Raw genomic sequence first — 22426 nt, 5'->3', positions numbered from 1 at the left:
AATATTAACCCCTAACAATACCCCTGTTGTATCATAGTCATTTTCATTGTGATAAAATGCCATAGAAGTAAAAATAAAATTAATTTTTTAACTTTTTGACATTGGATGTCAGACATTAAAGGGATAGTTCCCCCATAAATGAAAATTCTGTCATCATTTATTCACCTGTATGACTTTCTTTGTTATGTGAAACTCGAAAGAAGATATTTGGAGAAATGTTGGTAACCAAATGTTTTCAAATCTGGTTCCCGCTGATTTCCATTGTATTTTTTTTCCATTGTAAGTCTATGGGAACCACTTGGTCACCAACAATTCTCAAAGTATCTTCTTTCATGTTCCACAAAAGGAAAAAAAAGTCTTAGAGGCTTGGAATTAGTTCATTTTAATGGAAGTTTTTTTTTTTTTGAGTGACCCATGCTTTAATGGAACATGTTCATAAATAATGTGATGAACTGGAAATTGTATGTGCAAATGAAGAAAATTCATTCTAACGACAAACCCAATTAGGATCTTTGAGATTTAATGAAAATAAGTCAATGCAAAATGCACATATCAATGCAAATATATTTTACTTTTTTCCTCCATCTTCTAAAACTACCAACAATCACTTGTTTTAAAATGACCACTTAAAAAGGTAAACTACATTGTTGGTGCAGTAAGTATTTTTTTTAAGCATACTGATACCCGGACTGGACACTCCAAGCAAAAGTTTTAAATTATATGATTCCACTGAAAAAATATTCATAGGAATATTTAATAAAGTTATTCTGCAATCGAAAGTGTACTATAAAGGTGTGTTATTGTGAGGAAAAGCCTTATTGGGGGTTTCATGTCTGTGCACATTATAAAAATATTTGTGAAATTAACTAAGCTTCTTAAGGTATAAAAGGAAAAAAATACTTACTGCACCTTTAAAAAGATTTTATACATGCTTGCCCTGTAAACGTGCTAAAATTTGAAAACTATAATATTATTACAACATTTGCATTACAAAAATACAATATGTAAGACATGATGACCGTGCAGTTAAACTGCTGTTGATATAAATTAACTCAACATTAAATTAGGAAAAACAAAAAAACATTTGGCCCTAAAATGAAAATGCACATATTTGTATAAAACATAAAAGGTTTTGGACATTATGAAAGCATGTAAATAAGATCACTCTCACATACACTCACAAACACATCTTAAAACAAACATTGATACACAAAACGCAAACTTCAAAAGTGTCCTCTAAAATAGGATAGCTTTTTTTTTTACAACATTAAAAAATTACTAACATTTTAAATATTATTTTTAAAAACATATCAGAGGCTAAGAATGTCTGCTGATCAGAAAAAGTTAAAAAACAAACTCTGGTCTTCCGTTTGGTGCTTCTGGGAATGCGTCCAAATGTAACTCAGTCTCTTGTAAGTGCCTTTTAAGAGATTCATAGTCCAGGCATTATGTAAGCGATGTTGTCCAAAGTATTTGACTGCAAAAAAAGTAGGTGAGGAGTTGAAGTCACAGTTTGTATTTGAACAGCAAATAGGAAACTTTTGAAAGGTTTTGGATAAAAACTAGCGATGTAACGATATCAAAATCTCACAATACGATATCACAATATGAAGTCCACAGTACAATATTTATTACAATATTTTACAAAAAGAAGTGAATTTTGAAGTTAAACTATTCTATCTAATGTACTCTGAGAGTTCAGAATAAGAGCTCCAATCTATGTTCTTAACCAAGAAAACGTAAGTAAGAAAAAACATCAGTGAACTGACTTGTACCTGAACTTTAAAGGGGACTCAAACCTCTTTTTTTTGTGGTATAATGTCTCAGTCTAAATTACATTCACACTGGTGCTTTAGGAAGCTAAACAAAGTGGAAAACCCCGGATCACAAGCTGATCGCCTGAATGAAGTGTGGAAAACACCGGATCATGAGCTGTTTCCCAGAATGAAGTGCGGAAAACACCTGATCACGAGCTGATCACCTGAATGAAGTGCGGAAAACACCGGATCACGAGCTGATCACCTGAATGAAGTGTGGAAAACACCGGATCACGAGCTGATCACCTGAATGAAGTGTGGAAAACACCAGATCACGAGCTGATCACCTGAATGAAGTGTGGAAAACACCGGATCACAAGCTGATCACCTGAATGAAGTGTGGAAAACACCGGATCACGAGCTGATCACCTGAATGAAGTGCGGAAAACACCGGATCACGAGCTGATCACCTGAATGAAGTGTGGAAAACACCGGATCACAAGCTGATCGCCGGAATGAAGTGTGGAAAACACCGGATCATGAGCTGTTTCCCAGAATGAAGTGCGGAAAACACCTGATCACGAGCTGATCACCTGAATGAAGTGTGGAAAACACCGGATCACGAGCTGATCACCTGAATGAAGTGTGGAAAACACCAGATCACGAGCTGATCACCTGAATGAAGTGTGGAAAAAGCCGGATCACGAGCTGATCACCTGAATGAAGTGTGGAAAACACCGGATCACAAGCTGATCGCCGGAATGAAGTGTGGAAAACACCGGATCATGAGCTGTTTCCCAGAATGAAGTGCGGAAAACACCTGATCATGAGCTGATCACCTGAATGAAGTGCGGAAAACACCTGATCACGAGCTGATCGCCTGAATGAAGTGCGGGAAACACCGGATCACAAGCTGAACAACTGAATGAAGTGCTGAAAACACCTGATCACGAGCTGATCGCCTGAATGAAGTGCGGAAAACACCGGATCACGAGCTGATCGCCTGAATGAAGTGCGGAAAACACCGGATCACGAGCTGATCGCCTGAATGAAGTGCTGAAAACACCGGATCACGAGCTGATCGCCTGAATGAAGTGCTGAAAACACCGGATCACGAGCTGATCGCCTGAATGAAGTGCTGAAAACACCGGATCACGAGCTGATCGCCTGAATGAAGTGCTGAAAACACCGGATCACGAGCTGATCGCCTGAATGAAGTGCTGAAAACACCGGATCACGAGCTGATCGCCTGAATGAAGTGCTGAAAACACCGGATCACGAGCTGATCGCCTGAATGAAGTGCTGAAAACACCGGATCACGAGCTGATCAACTGAATGAAGTGCTGAAAACACCGGATCACGAGCTGATCAACTGAATGAAGTGCTGAAAACACCGGATCACGAGCTGATCGCCTGAATGAAGTGCTGAAAACACCGGATCACGAGCTGATCGCCTGAATGAAGTGCTGAAAACACCGGATCACGAGCTGATCGCCTGAATGAAGTGCGGAAAACACCGGATCACGAGCTGATCGCCTGAATGAAGTGCGGAAAACACCGGATCACGAGCTGATCGCCTGAATGAAGTGCTGAAAACACAGGATCACGAGCTGATCAACTGAATGAAGTGCTGAAAACACAGGATCACGAGCTGATCAACTGAATGAAGTGCTGAAAACACAGGATCACGAGCTGATCAACTGAATGAAGTGCTGAAAACACAGGATCACGAGCTGATCAACTGAATGAAGTGCTGAAAACACCGGATCACGAGCTGATCAACTGAATGAAGTGCTGAAAACACCTGATCACGAGCTGATCGCCTGAATGAAGTGCGGAAAACACCGGATCACGAGCTGATCAACTGAATGAAGTGCTGAAAACACCGGATCACGAGCTGATCAACTGAATGAAGTGCTGAAAACACCGGATCACGAGCTGATCGCCTGAATGAAGTGCGGAAAACACCGGATCACGAGCTGATCGCCTGAATGAAGTGCTGAAAACACCGGATCACGAGCTGATCGCCTGAATGAAGTGCTGAAAACACCGGATCACGAGCTGATCGCCTGAATGAAGTGCGGAAAACACCGGATCACGAGCTGATCGCCTGAATGAAGTGCTGAAAACACCGGATCACGAGCTGATCGCCTGAATGAAGTGCTGAAAACACCGGATCACGAGCTGATCGCCTGAATGAAGTGCTGAAAACACCGGATCACGAGCTGATCGCCTGAATGAAGTGCTGAAAACACCGGATCACGAGCTGATCGCCTGAATGAAGTGCTGAAAACACCGGATCACGAGCTGATCGCCTGAATGAAGTGCTGAAAACACCGGATCACGAGCTGATCGCCTGAATGAAGTGCTGAAAACACCGGATCACGAGCTGATCGCCTGAATGAAGTGCTGAAAACACCGGATCACGAGCTGATCGCCTGAATGAAGTGCTGAAAACACCGGATCACGAGCTGATCGCCTGAATGAAGTGCTGAAAACACCGGATCACGAGCTGATCGCCTGAATGAAGTGCTGAAAACACCTGATCACGAGCTGATCGCCTGAATGAAGTGCTGAAAACACCTGATCACGAGCTGATCGCCTGAATGAAGTGCTGAAAACACCGGATCACGAGCTGATCACCTGAATGAAATGCGGAAAACACCGGATCACGAGCTGATCACCTGAATGAAATGCGGAAAACACCGGATCATGAGCTGATCAACTGAATGAAATGCGGAAAACACCGGATCATGAGCTGATCAACTGAATGAAATGCGGAAAACACCGGATCATGAGCTGATCAACTGAATGAAATGCGGAAAACACCGGATCATGAGCTGATCACCTGAATGAAGTGCAGAAAACACCGGATCATGAGCTGATCAACTGAATGAAGTGCGGAAAACACCGGATCACGAGCTGATCGCCCGAATGAAGTGCGGAAAACACCGGATCATGAGCTGATCACCTGAATGAAGTGCGGAAAACACCTGATCATGAGCTGATCGCCGGAATGAAATGCGGAAAACACCATATCGTGAGCTGATCACCTGAATGAAGTGCGGAAAACACCGGATCATGAGCTGATCGCCCGAATGAAGTGCGGAAAACACCGGATCACAAGCTGATCGCCCGAATGAAATGCGGAAAACACCGGATCATGAGCTGATCGCCTGAATGAAGTGCGGAAAACACCGGATCAAGAGCTGATCACCTGAATGAAGTGTGGAAAACACCGGATCATGAGCTGATCAACTGAATGAAATGCGGAAAACACCGGATCACGAGCTGATCGCCCGAATGAAGTGCGGAAAACACCTGATCATGAGCTGATCGCCCGAATTAAGTGCGGAAAACACCGGATCATGAGCTGATCAACTGAATGAAGTACTGAAAACACCGGATCATGAGCTGATCAACTGAATGAAGTGCGGAAAACACCAGATCACAAGCTGATCGCCTGAATGAAGTGAAAAAGAGACTTGATGTAGGGATTAAGCCATATTGTGCTTTGGGGTTTAGTTCTTTTGACAGATACTGTTTCAAAGCATCATAGCCCCAACACAACTTTAAAGACATTTAATTTAGAATAAAAAGGTTTTTTTTTTTAAAAACACATTTTTTGCCCAGAAGACCTATTGTCTCATATTGTCATTTGACCACGATAATATTGAGTTTTTTTATTATTGATATTATCATTACATCCCTAAAAATAACAGAATTTTTTAGAACCCCACAATAAAAAACTACAGTGTGTGAATGTGTGTCTCACCAGGATGTTGCGAGGACACCCGTTGAGCTGGGGAACTTGTGCCGTCAAGCATGTTAATGGACCAAGAGCGCATAAAATAGAGTCTAAAAGCACCGAAAGACTGCCAGACACAGCCACCATCCCCTATAGAACAAACATAGAAGTTTATGGACATGATTTGTATGTGGACAGGCCTCTACAGGGGACAGTTTTGCAACACAAACCTCTGTCTCCTGAAGTCGGTGTCCAATCAGAGACAGTGATTCGCCCAGCAGCTGTAGATGAGCAGCCGCATCTATGGGATCCACTTCAGGTACCCGCGCCGGAGACAAAGACATACCCAAAGATGAGCGGCCCTGAGGGGCCAATCCTGTCCCTAAACCCACAGCTTTACTCGAACCTGAGATAAACAGATAAGCAGGTATACGGCAATTTGTAAGATAGATAACTTGGAATTCTGTCATGGGAACTCTCTGAGGGTTTATTATGGTAATATACAGTTGAGGTCAAAAGTTTACACCCCCCCCCCCCCCCCTTTCAGAATTTGCAAAATGTTAATTATTTTACCAAAATAAGAGGGATCATACAAAATGCATATTATTGTTTATTTAGTATGGACCTGAATAAGATATTTCACATAAAAAAATGTTTACATATAGTCCACAAGAAATTTGAAGATCAGGGTATATTTAACTTATTTTGTTTTCTGGGAAAACATCTTCTGTAGCCTCTGCAGTTTTATGACAAAACTTTGTATATACTGATCAGCCTTGGTCTCACCTTTACTTTTACTGTCTGAGGTTGTTAAAGTTTTCCGCTTGACCGTCATGGCTTCAGCTTTATTCTGCTTGTGCTGGAGATATTGAGCTTTCTGTCGCCAAACCTTTGGTGCGTGGAAAAGGACAAAAAGAGGATATACAATACTGTCGAACAACTGAATGAAATTACAAAACTTAAATTCAAAATATTTACATTTAAAAATTTGAAACTGCGTTTTAGTAAATAAGTTTTAGTTGACAAACTAAAATAAAAATAAATTAAAGCAAAACATTAAAGACAAAAATGCAAAAGCACATACTAAAACTTCTAAAAATCTAATGACAACTGGAAATATAAAAGTTAATTCTAAATTTCTTAATTATTAACAAATACTTTAGTAATAAATAACAGTAAAATAACACTGGCTACTTTATTAGCATTAACCAGCCTTACATTGCTATTATTAAAGGGATAGTTTACACAGAAATGTAAATTCTGTCTTCATTTTACTTAAACAAATAAATAAATACTATGGAAGTCAATGGCTACCAGCAACTGTTTGGTTACTAACATTCTTCAAAATATCTTTGTGTTCAAAAGAAGAAAGAAATTCATCCAGGTTTGGAACAAACATGAGGGTGAGTAAATGATAGCAAAATTTTCAAAACTATCCTTTTAATTCCTTTTTTATGTAAAATCTATGAAGTAAAGGTAAAAAGTGCTGACCAGTTTGTCTTTTTCAGGCAGCTGTTTCCACACCTCTGCGAGTTTCTTACTTAGCTCCCCGAAGACTGAGGCACAAAAACAACCGTTTCAACCAATCGCGAAACAGCACAGATTAATGACAGATATGCACAGAACCACAGCACTCACCTAACCCAGGCTGCTCTGCGTTGATGTTGACCCTGTATTCTTTACAGAACACCTGATAGGCTGTCGTGTTCTTCTTCTTCGGCTGACAAGGCGCAGAGAACATGAATGAATGATAAAATCAAACCTCAAGGCGTTTCCAAGCGTGTAGAGAAGTGTCTTTACCTTGTCCTTGTCATGTTTGTCTCTGTCTTTTTCCTCCTTCTTTTTCTTCTTCTCGCCCACCAGTTCAATGCTTTGATGGTGATGGGATGAGGTGGGTGGAGCCATAGCGTACATGCCACCAGAAGTGCTGTGATTGGATGAGCTGTGAGAGTGGGAGTGGCTTCTTGACTGATCACCTGATTTGCAGAGAAAGAGAAATTCTCATTCAGTTAAACTTAATTACATGCAGCAAAATCAGTAGCTTTTGCTTCGAAAACAGTTAAATATGTCTCACCTGGAATACTTTTTTTCCCTCCGCTTCCTCCTTTGCTGTGTTTCTTCTCTCTGGATCCTTTCTCACGGTCTCGCTCTTTGTCTTTTTTCTTTTTGCTCTTCTTGCTCTTTTTCTTCTTTTTAGAGAGATGCGTGTAGGAGTCGTCGATCACCAGCTCGCCGGCCTCTAGTTCTCCTCCTGAAGATGAGCTGTCTCCTCCCATGCCGCCGTAAGACCCGCCATAATGACCTGATGAACACAAACAAACACATTTGTGAGCTTGGACCACAAAACCAGTCAATAGGGTACATTTTTTGAAATTGAGAATCACACATCTGAAAGCTGCATAAATAAGCTTTCCATTGACGTATGGTTTGTTAGGACAATATTTGACAGAGATTTGAAAATCAGGAATCTGAGGGCGCAAAAAAATCTAAATATTGAAAAAAATGTTTAAAAAAAGTTTTCCAAATTAGGTTCTTAGCAATGCATATTACTAATCAATAAATTAAGTTTTGATATATTTACGGTAGTAAATTTACAAAATGTCTTCATGAAACATGATCTTTACTTAATATCCCAATGATTTTTGGCATACAAGAAAAATTGATCATTTTGACCCATACAATGCATTTTTAGCTTTTGCTGCAAATATACCTGTGCTACTTAATCACAGTCTCATTTAATGCTGCAAAATCAACACAACTTCAGTGCAAACAAAACCAGAACATTTGTACATTAGTGGTTATTGTCTCTGAGGGTTTTATTTGTTTTTTTAGTGTATTACATGTTTGTCATTACAGTTAAGATTGGTCAATATTGACTTTTTTTTATGACAGATACAGTTTGAGTTAAACAAAAACAGATTTGAATTAGCACTGTTTTTCTCTCAAACATTTAATTAATTTTTTTTATTTAGGCTTTTATGCAGACAGTTTTTAATTATTGTTTTATTTCTGCTTTTTGACATTCACATCATGTATCATTAGACTACAAAAATAAAACCATGAATATTTTAGCCATAGTTTATTACTTCATAAAAATTACTTTTGTTGATATTGATGGCCTTATTTTTTGCAAATTTGTTGTTATTGATCTAAATTGATCTAAATTTCACACAAAAATTATTTTTTTATGTTTTTGAAAGAAGACTCGCCAAGGCTGGACTTATTTGATTAAATATACAATAAAAACAGTAATATTGTAAAATATTATTACAACTTAAAATAAGTGTTTTCTATTTCAATATATTTTAAAATGTAATTTATTCCTGAGATGCAAAGCTGAATTTTCAGCATCATTACTCCAGTCTTCAATGTCACATGATCCTTTAGAAATCATTTTAATATACTCGATTAAAGAAATATTTCTTATTATAATCAATATTGAAAAACAGTTATGATGCTTAATATTTTTTGTCAAAACTATAATAAATTTTTCAGGATTCTTTATTAAATGTAAAGTTCAAAAGAACATAATTTGCATCTCTTTATCAATTAATCAATTTAATGTATCCGTGCCAAAAAAAAAAATCATTTTCAAAAAAAAAAAAAAAGACTTTTGGTACTTTAAAAATCTTTGTTTTGGTTTGTTTCTCATTTAAATATAAATAGTAATTATTTAATTATTATTATTAAATAGAATTTGATTTATAATTTTATTATGAATACAGTTGTTGGGTATTTTTCAGTAGACCTATTATTAACAAACTGATTAAACCAAAAGTGAAATACAGGTCCATCTTTACTTTTTTTATTAATCATATAGAGCCTGATATGTGTGACACAAAACCAGTCATAAGGGTCCATTTTGAAATTAAGCTTTCAATTGATGTATTGTTTGTTAGGATAGGACAATATTTGGCTGAGCTACAACTATTTGAAAATCAGGAATCTGAGGGTGCAAATTTGTTTTAGAATATTAAGAAGTTGTCCAAATGAAGTTCTTAGCAATGCCTACTACTCAGAAATTAAGTTTTGATATATGAACGGTAGTAAATGTACAAAATATGTTCATGGAACATTATCTTTACTTATCCTAAAGATTTTTGGCATAAAAGAAAAATTGATAATATTGACCCATACAATGTATTTTTGGCTATTGCTACAAATATACCCTTGCTACTCAAGACTAGTTTCATAGTCCAGGGTCACATATTCAGTTCTTACTCACCCACGACCTCCACCTCTTTCCCCACTACAGGCAACGGCTCTCGGCTGTGCTGCTTTTTCTTTGGTGGCTTCGACATCATTTTATCTTTATCTTTCTCCTTTTTTATCCCTCCTTTCTTCGAGCTGGAGGACGAATGATGGCCTGCGGCACCCGAAGAGGAAGAAGAATGCACCGGGAAGGAAAATCCCTCGTTCATCCCTACACTTTCGTTCTTCTCTTTTGAGGAAAGGATAAGCTTCATTTTGAGGCCTTCAGCTTCACAGAGCGTCAGCGGCTCTCCTTTTCCAGCTCCTCCATGGAACAGCAGGGACTTCGAAGAAGAAGAATGCTTTTTAGACGAAGATGAGCCGGGGGGACGAGAGTGCGGGTAGGAGTGGCTGCTCTTGGTGCTGCTGTCACGTTTGCGGTCTTTGGAGGAGTGCGAAGAGGTGTGGGGAGGGTAGGAGGGTTTTTTGTGGAGGTGTGGGCCTGGGTCGGAGCCCGTGGCCAGGGGGGAGGTGATGGCCTCCAGGAGGCCCATGGCCGTGTCTGTGGAGTGGGACGGGTGAGAGGAGGACGAGGAGGAGAGGGAAGGTGAACGATCTGAAGACTTGCGCTTCTTCTTGTGGGGCGGCTGACCAGAGCTGTGATGGTCTGCGGGGAGAGTTTAAAAATCCAAAATCATATCTGATTCAGTGAAGGTGAAATATCATTGTTTTAATTAAACCCAAGAGCTTTCTGACCCTGCATAGACAGCAATGCAACTGACACGTTCAAGGCCCAGAAAGGTAGTAAGGAGATTGTTAAAATAGTCCATGCAAATATTGTCCAAATTGTCAAATAAGTTCATTATTTTTGTTCTCATAGTGCACAAAAAGTATTCTCGTAGCTTTATAACATTACGGTTGAGCCACTGATGTCACATGGACTATTTTAACAATGTCCTTACTACCTTTCTGGGTCTTGAACATGTCAGCTCTCGGATTTCATCAAAAAATATCTTAGGGAGGCGCAAGATGGCGGACAGGGAGTAACAGCGGTTTTCACTAGCTCCCGCTCCAATCAGATAATTAATTAGATTTCTCATTCATTTAGAACGCAATCCCACGGCTTTGGTTATGCCATCGTAGTATTATGTCTTTGGAATCTTTCTGGCCACAATCCTTTTTCGAAAATGCCTTGTACTGCAAAGAAAACTGAAAAGAAGGACTCTTCCCCGACCGCGCCAGATGATTTACCGGAACAGTGTGAGGGTGAAGTTAGCGACGATCTTGAGTTAAGTCCGGCCATGGCAAAGGCGTCTCAACATATGACGGAGACGATTTCGAAAACAATAGATGCCAAACTCGACCCTCTAGCTGAGGTTGTGCATATTCATTCTCAACAACTGGAGAATTGCAAGTCTCGGCTGGATGAGGCCGAACGAAGAATCGCCTCAGCGGAGGAGTTAGCTGAGAGTATGCAGGCCCGTGTTCTAACTCTTGAAAGTCAAGTGGCCGCACTTACTGATCACGTAGACGATTTAGAGAACAGAGGACGGCGCAAAAATATTCGCATTCTCGGCTTACCAGAGGGGGCAGAAGGCTCTAACACGGTCTAATTTCTCCAAAAATGGATCCCGGATTTCCTTCATTTGCAGACTAAAGGAGGCTACATTAAGATTGAAAGGGCTCACCGCACTCTAGCGTCCAGACCAGGTGTCAAGGAGAGGCCCAGACCGATAGTGGTGCCCATGCATAACTTTGGAGATAAACAGAGGATTCTTGATGCAAGTAGAAAGTTGTCCATGGATGGAAATCTGCGGTTTGATAACAGCAAGTAGGGCTGTTACGATACGCGATATGAAACCGAAATTGCGACACTCAGATCCACGATCCTGTGTCGCGGTGTGATAAGGGAGAATCGCGACACACCCCGTGACTACCTTTCCAATCAAGTGACGCCTGCCTGCAAAAGTTGAGCTAGTTGAAGAAGAACGTGAGGAAACATGGCAACCAACCCAGAGATTGCGGACCCTCCCTCCTCATTTAAGTCAGCAGTATGGCAACATTTCGGAGCTGTATGATCCATAAAATACGGAGAAAGGCTATTAATAAAGAAAAAGAAAAATCCAGAAAATGCGTGTAGTATAGCCTGGGCAGTAAAAATACAATTATGTGTAAAAAGTCATAGTAAACTGTGTCTGACATGAAAACCACACTAGTAATTGTCCCATAAAATGACAAATAGCAAATAACACATATAGTATTTTCATTACGTTTCATTTATTTTGTTTTTGTAAAGTAAAATGAGACCTTGTTGTTTGCAATACGTTTACCCCGAGACCGCGTCGCGAACACCAGCTCAACCACAAAACACTTTCACTATGAGAGAAAGCAGCAGCCGCGCAGAGATTCCACCGCTTGACGCGTCCCATGTGAAAGGGTTTTTAAACGGTCTTCAGATGGGACTGTTTGAGAGCAGCGTCAGCGTGTACCGGATTGAGTCCAAAGAGCAAATACCCGTGCCTGTCACCCACACTGCACCTGACAGATAAATATTATTCCACCATTACGTCAGTACCCGTCGGGTAGGACTCTGTTTCGCACACACATAGAATCTTGCATCGCTAGCAGGTTTAAAGAATTTGACATCTTGACAATTTTATGTTAAATTTAAAAAAAAATTCAGTGACAGACAGACCTTATCAGTTGTTAATTTTAATACAGAAGGTTTTTATTAAACCTTAAAATGTGACCTTGTATGTAAAACTAAGAAAGCTATTGAAATTTTTTTTTTTTTTTTTAAATAAATCTGTTGTTTGATTTTCAGTTTGATGTTTTAATTTTTGTTCAAAATACCGTGATACATACCGTATCGTGACCTAGGCATATCGTTACACCCCTAACAGCAAGGTATCTTTCTATCAAGATTTCTCCGCCGCTGTGCTCTGAAAGCGCAGGGAATTTGATTCGGTTAAACATCAATTGCAGGAGATCGGAGCTCGCTACGCAATGTTATACCCAGCTAAACTGCGAGTAACGATTGGGAATACATCTAAGGTCCTCGGCACACCTGCAGCGGTCTCAGAATTTATTTCTGAAAAGGAGCAGCATGTACGACCGGCTGCAATTGGGAGATCTCCTCCGGACAACTCCGTGATTGAATCTTGAATAGCGTGCTATTCAAACTAAGCCGTGCGGTGCCTTGTTTAGCACCGAAGTGAGGGATGGAATGTGTTTCTTTCCCTCTTCCATTCGATTTGCGTTTCCCATACTTTTTGCTGAGCGGGGCAGACGATGTGGGTACGCTTGTTTACTTCTTGGGTGAGTTGTTTTTGAAAGTGTTCTGTTTTGGACTTTCTGAACGGAAGGGATGTCTATTTGGGACTTGAATTCCTTATATGAGAAAGGAAATGCCTCCAATTCAGAATTTACATTTTACTCCCCTCCTCATAAATCGTATTCTAGGATTGATTATTTTTTTGTCCCTAGTGCAAATCTGCAATGTGTCTCCAGCTGTACTATAAGCAACAATGTTATTTCCGATCATGCAATGGTAACACTGGACATGTTGGTAGGAAGACCCTCAAAATCTACTAAGCACTTGAGATTCAACACATTATTGCTTAAAGATAACAAGTTTCTTTCATATCTTAATTCTGAATTCAAGATTTTCTGGTCAAGTAATTCAGAGTCGATCGATGATTCTTCCCTGTTATGGGAGACTTGTAAAGCCTACATCAGGGGACTAGTCACATCGTATTCCATTACAAAAAAACGGAAACAAGTAGAGAAGCAGGAATGTTTAGAAATAGAACTCAAAAAGGCCACCGAAGATCATGCAAATGATCCTTTTCTGTTAATTTGGAGAAACTGAGTGCAATACGTACCTCTTTAGACTCATTGTTATCACAGCAGGCCAACACTAAAATATTATTTTCAAAGCAAAGATTATATGAACGTGGCAATAAACCTAATAAGTATTTATCTTATTTATTAAAGAATAAATTTAGCCCACAATTCATTACCTCTATTAGGGATTCTATGGGAGAACAATCATTTGATTCTGGGGTTTTAATTCTACATTTAAGCAGTTTTATTCTGATTTATATCATTCTGAATATTCTTCTCAACAATATACTGCTATGAAAAGTTTTTTTGACAACTTAACGCTTCCTAGTATATCTGATGAACAAAGAATGGTCTTAAATGCCCCCATTTCAAAGGAGGAAGCCATAATGGCTTTACGTAGGTTACAGTCTGGTAAATCTCCAGGTCCGGACGGCCAAGGGAGTGAAGTGTATAAAGAGTTTGAGAATATGTTAATAGATCCCTTGATAGCTATGTATGACCATTCTGTCCAGTTAAATAAGTTGCCTCAGTCACTTAAAGAGGCCAATATCTCTTTTGTTTTAAAAAAAAGGGAAAGATCCGGAGAATTGCGGGTCCTACAGACCGATTTCTTTGTTGAAGGTAGATTTAAAGCTGCTCTCCAAAATCCTTGCTTTACGATTGGAGAAAATACTTCCATCTATAATTAATGAAGACCAAACAGGCTTCATTAAGGGTCGAAGTTCTAGTAACAATATTAGACGGCTTCTTAATGTCCTTGAGCTTTCTCATATTTGTAATATTGACACCCTTATCCTATCTTTAGATGCAGAGAAGGCCTTCGACCGTGTGGAGTGGCCTTATTTATTTTACAGTCTAGAAAGGTGATAACTTTATTCATTGGGTACGTTTACTATACTCCACACCTCTTGCAGCCGTTGTCACTAACGGTCACAGGTCGGACAATTTTTCCTTGTTTCGGGGCACTAGGCAGGGTTGTTCCCTTTCCCCGTTGCTTTTTGCTCAAGCGATAGAGCCACTGGCTCAGGCGATTGGGGGGAGGCAACCGTGTCTGGGGTCTCGGTGGGTGCTAAGGAGCATAAAATTTCCTTTTATGCCGACGATATTCTGGTTTTTCTTTCAAACTTTGAATCTTCAGTGCCAAGCTTAGTAGATATTATTAATTCATTTGGGAAATTCTCAGGGTACAAAATAAATTTCTCCAAATCTGTCGCTTTGCACTTAAGACACCCAAGCACACGTGTAACTAATATGTCTTTCTTTGCATTTAAGGTTCCGGAATCTGGTTTTACATATTTAGGAATTAATATAACCCCCACAATATGTCAATTGTCTAAAGTTAATTTTATCGCACTGTTGGATAAAATTCGTAACAATCTAATTAGATGGTCAGATCTTCCTCTTTCCTGGCTTGGGAGGATTGCTGTAGTTAAGATGAATATAATGCCCAGGCTTCTTTACCCACTACAGATGATACCGATTTTATTGCCGAATAAAAGAATTAAACGGAGGCTTAGTTCATTTATATGGAATAAGTGAAAGCCTAGACTAAAATTTTCTAAATTGCAGCTTTCTGGTTCTTCAGGGGGCTTAGATTTGCCAAACGTTAGAAAATACCAATTGGCCTGTCAGCTAAAATTCATAGCCGAATGGCTTAAAGAGGACCCTAAATCTACCTGGTTTTATTTAGAAGCTTCACAGTCACTTTGCCCTCTACAAAATTTACTATTTGTTAGAAGTCTCAAGGTAATTAAGACATTATGTAATAACAGGATTGTATGTAATATGTGGAAGGCCTGGTCTATTATACGGAAAATAGAGGGCAGGGCTGACTTGTCTTCTCCTCTAACACCCATTTGTAATAACCCAGAGTTTTTGCAGAGTCTCTCAGACTCTGGTTTTAAAACTTGGAACTCTTATGGGATAAATAGACTTGGTGATTTGTTTGTTGAAGGTTCTTTAATGGCTTTCGAAGATTTGGTTATAAAATATAAGCTGCCCAGATTCAATTTCTTTAGATTTCTTCAAATTAGGGATTATATTTTTAAAAATACTGCTCTTATTATTAACTCCTCCATGTCAGTTATAGAGGAGATTTTGCTGAATCCCCCGTCATGTAAGCAGATTTCTTTTTTTTATAACACTCTTTGCTCATATGAAGTGGTGAACACCCAGGAGCTTAGAAGATTATGGGAAGGGGAGCTTCAATTGACCATTACAGAGGAGGAATGGGAACTGGTCTGGAGTCAGGCAAATAAGATCTCTATTTGCAATAGGGCCAAAGCCATTCAGTTTAGGATTGTGCATAGATTACATATCACACCCCTTCTTAAAAGCAAGTTTGACTCAAGCAATTCACCGTTATGTGTTAAATGTAAGGTGGAGGTGGGAGATTATACCCATTTATTATGGAACTGTCCTGTAATTAGTGGTCAAAAGTTATTGTTTGTATGAGCCGTATGTTTGGACTTGAGCTACAGTTGGACCCATTGTCTTTGATTTTAGGTCTTCCAGTTGGACACTTACGGAACAAGTTCAACAGACGTTTATTTGATATTCTAGCCTTCGCTGCCAGAAAAGATATTTTGTTAACTTGGATCAGTGACAAACCCCCCTCTTTGAAAGGATGGCACAAGATTATTAAGGAAATGATTCCCTTGGAATTTTTAACTTGTCTTATTCATATGTCTACTGAAGCTTTTCCTCAAGTTTGGACTCCATACTTGGATTATATTGATGTCTGTTTAAGCAATATTTTGAGTTTTGGTATGCAATAATGCATTTGTTTTCCTCTTTCACTAGCATTGTAAAAGATGGGCATTGTTTCTTTGTTGTATGTTGTTTGTTGAAATGTTCATAAAAAGAAATATCTTAATTTGTGTTCTGAAGATGAACGAAGGTCTTACAGGTTTACAACGACATGAAGGTGAGTAATTAATGACAGAACTTTTGGGTTAGGAACACTTTTAGTTATGGATATACTGAACCAGAGCTAGAAAGATAAACCTCCTCACCTCTGTGATGGTAGTCATCACTCAAGTGCTTCTTTTTTTTCTTGTGAGAATCTCCTCCTAACAGGAAAAGCTCAGAATCCTAAAAAGACAACAGGACATGTTGAAACAAGCATGATATGTTCCACAAAGTTAATGTTAGTGGGGAAACAATCCATATCTTGTTACTGATTTTCTACTACAACTACACCTACAATGGGAAGAGTAGGGATGCTCTGATCAGGCTTTTGAACAGACGATTCAATTGCTGATAATTGTCATCTAAATCAGCATACATATTCCTGATTATTTAATCAAATAAACAAGAACAAATAAACACATTTGTGATTTTAAGGAGCACGGATATATGTGACCCTGGACCACAAAACCAGTCTTAAGTAGCACAGGTATATTTGTAGCAATAGCCAAAAATACATTGTATGGGTCAAAATATCGATTTTTCTTTTATGCCAAAAATCATTACCATATTAAGTAATGACCATGTTCCATGAAGATATTTAGCAAATTTTCTACCATAAATATATAAAAACTTGATTTTTGATTAGTAATATGCATTGCTAAGAACTTCATTTGGACAACTTTTAAGGCGATTTTCTCAATATTTAGATTTTTTTTGCATCCTCAGATTGCAGGTTTTCAAATAGTTGTATCTCAGACAAACATTGTCCTATTTTAACAAACAAAATATCAGTGGAAAGCTTATTTACTCAGCTTTCAGATGACGTAAGAATCTCAATTTCGACAAATTTACACTTATGACTGGTTTTGTGGTCCAGGGTCACATATTTGTAGCAATAGCCAACAATACATTGTATGGGTCAAAATTATTGATTTCTCTTTTATGTCATTATCAAAATCATTATGATATTAAGTAAAGATCATGTTCCATGAAGATATTTTGTAAATTTCCTCCCGTAAATATATCAAAACTTAATATTTAATTAGTAATATGCATGGCCAAGAACTTCATTTGGACAACTTTAAAGGCGATTTTCTCAATACCTCAGATTTCAGATTTTTCAGACTTTCCTATCCTAACAAACCATACATCATTGGAAAGCATATTTATTTAGCTAAAAAGATATTTATGATGTTACAAACGATTTCTATTTCAAATAATGGCTGTTCTTCTGAACTGTTTATTCATCAAAATGTCCTACAAATGTATTGCAGTTTAAAAAATAAAAAAATAAAAAAATGAAGCAGCACAACTATTTTAAGCATTGATAATATTCATGTTTAAAAATGTTTCTTGAGAACCAAATCAGCATATTAGAATGATTTCTGAAGAATCATGTGACACTGAAGACTAGAGCAATGCAGTAATTTTACATTGTAATAATATGTTTAACTGTATTTCAAATGAATGCAGCCTTGGTGAACAAAATACACCACTTTTAAAAATAATGGCAACAAGAAGACATACTTACCCCTACCTTTTAAACATTAGTGTACATTCCCTGCTTTTTCATTTTGTTGGATGGCAGTCATATTTATTTATCCTGAAGAAACAGCTACTGCTGTTATTGCTCTTTACAAGTTATTTAATAAAGATGTCCGAAGTGTATTCCACTTTGAAACCGACATTAATATTGTACTTCCGCTTGACGGAGACTGAGAAGCGACATACATTTTTCATCTTTCCTCAACACTTGTTACACTAGTGAAGACATGAAAGTAATACTAAACTCTTATGTAGAAAACTTTTTGTCAGTTTACACTACCAGTCAAAAGTTTATGAACAGTAAGATTTTTAAAGAAGTCTCTTCTGCTCATCAAGCATTTATTTGATCCCAAGTACAGGAAAAACAGCACCATTTTGAAATATTTGTACTATTTAAAATAACTGTTTTCTATTTGAATATATTTTAAAATGTAATTTATTCCTGTGATTTCAAAGCTGAATTTTCAGCATCATTACTTCAGTCTTCAGAGTCACATGATCCTTCAGAAATCATTTTAATATGCTGATTTGCTGCTATTTACAGGATTATCAGGCTACTGATCGCAGCATCCCTAAGCAAAGATGCAATGACAAGTGGCCTGAGAGGGAAAAACACAGGTCCAAATGCTTCTCAGACCAGAAGTCATTTCTACCTAGGTAACAAAACATCAAGTTGCGTGTTTATTAATATCTATTATTAGTTTTATTTCTCACACAACACAGTTATGGAATATATCCATATACTGATTAACCAATGGATGACAGTAATTCCACTTGTTGATATTTTGCAACTTGATGTTAGATGTTACCGTAACTCCCTGCTGTTACCTTGTGGGGTTTCTTGGAGGTTTTGCGCACCTGCGCTGCCATTTCTTCTTCCTCTCTCAACAGATCTTTATACGAGCGCCTCTTCTCTCTTTGGCTGCGACCCGCAACAAGACCGACCTCTCCTTCCATCCCTGAAACATCTACAAGGAAAATCATGTTTCACAGTAGGTTTTGATTAGACATGTTTGAGTGTGTCATGGTGCTTCTGTCTGATGATCATTACCCATCATTCCTTTCTTCTTTATCTCCTCAAAAGCCATGGTCAGTCCCAGTCCTTCAAGGGGGATTGGTCAGTCTTGTGATTCTAGTGCACAACAACAGGTTCAATTCATTAAAAGACAATTTAACCTCCAGTATAAATGTTTCCTGGCAATTTACTCACCCCCATGCCATCCAAGATGTTCATGTCTTTCTTTCTTCAGTTGAAAATTAAGGTTTTTGAGGAAAACATTCCAGCATTTTCTCCATATAGTGGACTTCAATGGGGATCAATGAGTTGAAGGTTTAAATTGCAGTTTCAATGCAGCTTCAAAGGACTCTACATGATCCCAGCCGAGGAAAAAGGATCTTATCTAGAGAAACAATTGCAATTTACTAAAAAAATATAAATTTTATATACTTCTTAACCACGAAAGCTGGAGGAGAAAAAAAGTGAAATTCCTTTCCAATGCGATTACGCGCAGTAATGCCTACATTTTTATTTTTATCTTTAGAAAATGACCCATCCTTTCACTAGATCAGACTCTTGGCTGGGATCGTGTAGAGCCCTTTGAAGCTGCATTGAAACCCGTTGATCACCATTTAAGTCAACTATTTGGAGAAAAACCCTGGAATGTTTCCTCAAAAACCTTTATTTCTTTTCGACTGAACAAATATAGAGACTAACATGGATGACATGGGGGTGAGTAAATTATCAGGATTTTTTCCGTCTGGAAGTGAACTTCTCCATTATGTTCAGTTTAAAAACATTTTTATTTAAAACTAACCATCCACAATCACCTTATGCTTAGATAATTGATAGTTTCTATTGTATCTGCACTTCTTTATTTATCTGCAGTACTTTGTTGCACACGAAATGTCAGATTGTAGAATTGTCCTGCATGAAATTGAATTAATATTGTTTACTCCCAGGTCATCCAAGATGTAGATGAGTTTGATTCTTCATCAGAACAGATTTGGAGAAATTCAGCATTACATTAGTTGTTTACCAATGGATCCTCTGCAGTGAATGGGTGCCGTCAGAATGAGTACAAACAACTGAAAAAACATAACAATAATAACCATAAGTAATCCACACCACTCCAGTCCATCGGTTAATGTTTTGTGAAGTGAGAAGTGTTTGTAAGAAACAAATCCATCATAAAGGTGCTTTAACTTCAAATCATAGTCTATAATCCATAATAATGCTTCCTCCAGTAAAAAAGTCCAACCCCTGTTGTTTTCTCACAACAAAATCCATCAACATATTTGTTTAGCTCTGTTTTTGCTTGTAAACAGTGCTTGATCCGTGCATATTTTTCTCCTAATTCAGACAAGACAAATTTTTCACTGGAGAAAGCAGTATTATTGATAGAGAACTCATAAACACTTAATGATGGATTTTTTTCACAGCTTTTCACACTTCACAATAAATTAACTAATGGACTGGAGTCATCTGGATTACTTGTGGATCATTGTGACATTTTTATCAGCTGTTTGGACTGTCATTCTGACAGCACCCATTCTCTGCAGAGGATCCATCGGTAAGCAAATTGATGTAATGCTGAATTTCTACAAATCTCCTCCTATGAAGAAACAAACTCATCTCCATCTTGGATGGCTTGAGTTGAAAGTAAGTACATGTTCATTTTTTTCGCTGAATTATTCCTTCAATTCACAGTCTAATTCAAAAGAGAATTTTATTGGACACAAATATAAATCGTCACCTAAGAATTACAAGGTTCTATCTGCATTCTGAGCCCTTTTGAGATATTGAGCTTCAAAGTTTTTGCGTTCCATAGACTTCTGGAGATAGAACCATTTTTGTTTTCTAAAAAAAGGCCCCACAGCTTACAATAGAAACATCAAATAATGTAAATAAGTTATAGAATAAGAATATGTGAAAAACAAAATTGACAAAAATGTCAGACAGAACCTTATGATTCTAAGGTGATGAAACAGGCACCTGCATGCAACTTTTTAAAAATGTCTTTTCCCTAGAAAAGAATGAAATATGCAAATGTGACCCTGGACCACAAAACCAGTCTTAAGTAGCATGGGTATATTTGTAGCAATAGCCAAAAAATACATTGCATGGTTCAAAATGATCTATTTTTCTTTTATGCCAAAAATCATTAGGATATTAAGTAAAGATCATGTTCCATGAAAATATATAGTAAATTTCCTACTGTGAACATATGCATTACTAAGAACTTCAATTGGACGACTTTAAAGGTGATTTTCTCAATATTTAGATGTTTTTGCACCCTCAGATTCCAGATTTTTAAATGGTTGCATCTCGGCTAAATGTTGTCCTATCCTAACAAAGCTTATTTATTCAGCTTTCAGATTATGTATAAATCTCAATTAAAAACAAAAATGTACCCTGATAATTGGTTTTGTGGTCCATGGTTACAAATATCCTGAAAGATATTTGGACCATGGACTAAAAGTGACAAGTTTTCTTCAAATGTACTATACTACTAAATTGAATTACATTTAAGTTTACATTTGAATGCCATATAATCAGAAGCTTAACATCAAAGATATAAAACCAAATAAATCAGCACTAATACCGGAAAAACTATGAAGGAAACAAAACTCATCAGAAAAACACAATTAAGTCGCCCCATCTTGCACTTCCAATAAAAGCGTTCTTCTAATTGCAATAACGTTGCGGGCAGCAGTATTGAGTAACTCTGAAGACGTGTAACAGAATGCACACACACTCATTAGTGACAGATCAGGATCTGCAACACACATCAGCTTTCCTCCAGCCACAACTTTAGTCAAGCTGCCAATGACATTTGCAGGAATCCCAACAACAAGAACGCGAAGTTCAGCCTCAACATTCATTATTGCACATTTCCCGCCTACTTTCGAAGAAATGCACACTCACACACCCCCTTCCCCTGTCTTCATCAGGATCCAGCGCTTCCCTGTTTCGACTCAAGTGGATTCGAGCAGCTGCGGACGTGTCGCGCGTCTCTGCCGGATCGTCCAGCCCGCGTAGTCCCGCGGCTGCGGTGCACATAGGCCGGTATCGGGTTACAACTCGATTAACGGCGCGTTCCCACCATGCAATTTTATGGCTTTCCACAGTACTGCAAAAATGGCACGGAATGCATACGATTTATATGGAGGAATTAGAAGTGTTGTGCAATAATGAGTGAAATATTACCTCGGGTTGGATGTGGGTTTAGTTGGCGCTCGACGCCATCTTTGATGGGAGTCAACAACAAAAGCAGCCAGAGATGAGGAGGAGGGACTTTGAGAGCAGAGAGTGTCTCACAACAATGAAAGCCCCCATTTTTACAACCAAAAACTTCCATTAGTGATATTTGTTACCATATAAAAGCGATTTAAAAACGCCCAGCTTATACTTTAGTGTTACATCGTTGCT

At 38.3% G+C, this 22426-nt stretch overlaps 1 protein-coding gene across 5 annotated transcripts; it reads right to left on the bottom strand.

Moving 5' to 3' along the window:
- Window positions 1-503: 503 nt before the first annotated feature.
- hmgxb4a (HMG box domain containing 4a) lies at window positions 504-22349 on the bottom strand. 5 transcript variants are annotated; one of them, XM_073842641.1, is made up of 14 exons: window positions 22205-22323; window positions 21923-22127; window positions 19049-19129; window positions 18826-18965; window positions 16557-16635; window positions 9731-10363; window positions 7580-7807; window positions 7306-7481; window positions 7144-7225; window positions 6997-7061; window positions 6292-6394; window positions 5736-5911; window positions 5533-5655; window positions 504-1477 (listed from the first exon to the last, which is right to left on the bottom strand). In XM_073842641.1, exons 3-14 carry the CDS (start codon window positions 19083-19085, stop codon window positions 1433-1435), a joined length of 1887 nt encoding a protein of 628 aa, XP_073698742.1. In that variant the 5' UTR covers window positions 19086-19129; window positions 21923-22127; window positions 22205-22323; the 3' UTR covers window positions 504-1432. The 5 variants fall into 5 exon arrangements, with proteins under 5 accessions (XP_073698742.1, XP_073698735.1, XP_073698729.1 ...); XM_073842634.1 differs by having other exon boundaries at window positions 21927-22127; XM_073842628.1 differs by lacking the exon at window positions 21923-22127 and having other exon boundaries at window positions 22205-22349.
- Window positions 22350-22426: the final 77 nt, after the last annotated feature.

This window comes from Garra rufa, chromosome 1 (assembly GCF_049309525.1).
Source record: "Garra rufa chromosome 1, GarRuf1.0, whole genome shotgun sequence".
NCBI lineage: Eukaryota > Metazoa > Chordata > Actinopteri > Cypriniformes > Cyprinidae > Garra > Garra rufa.
This window is presented reverse-complemented; position numbering and strand designations above follow the sequence as displayed.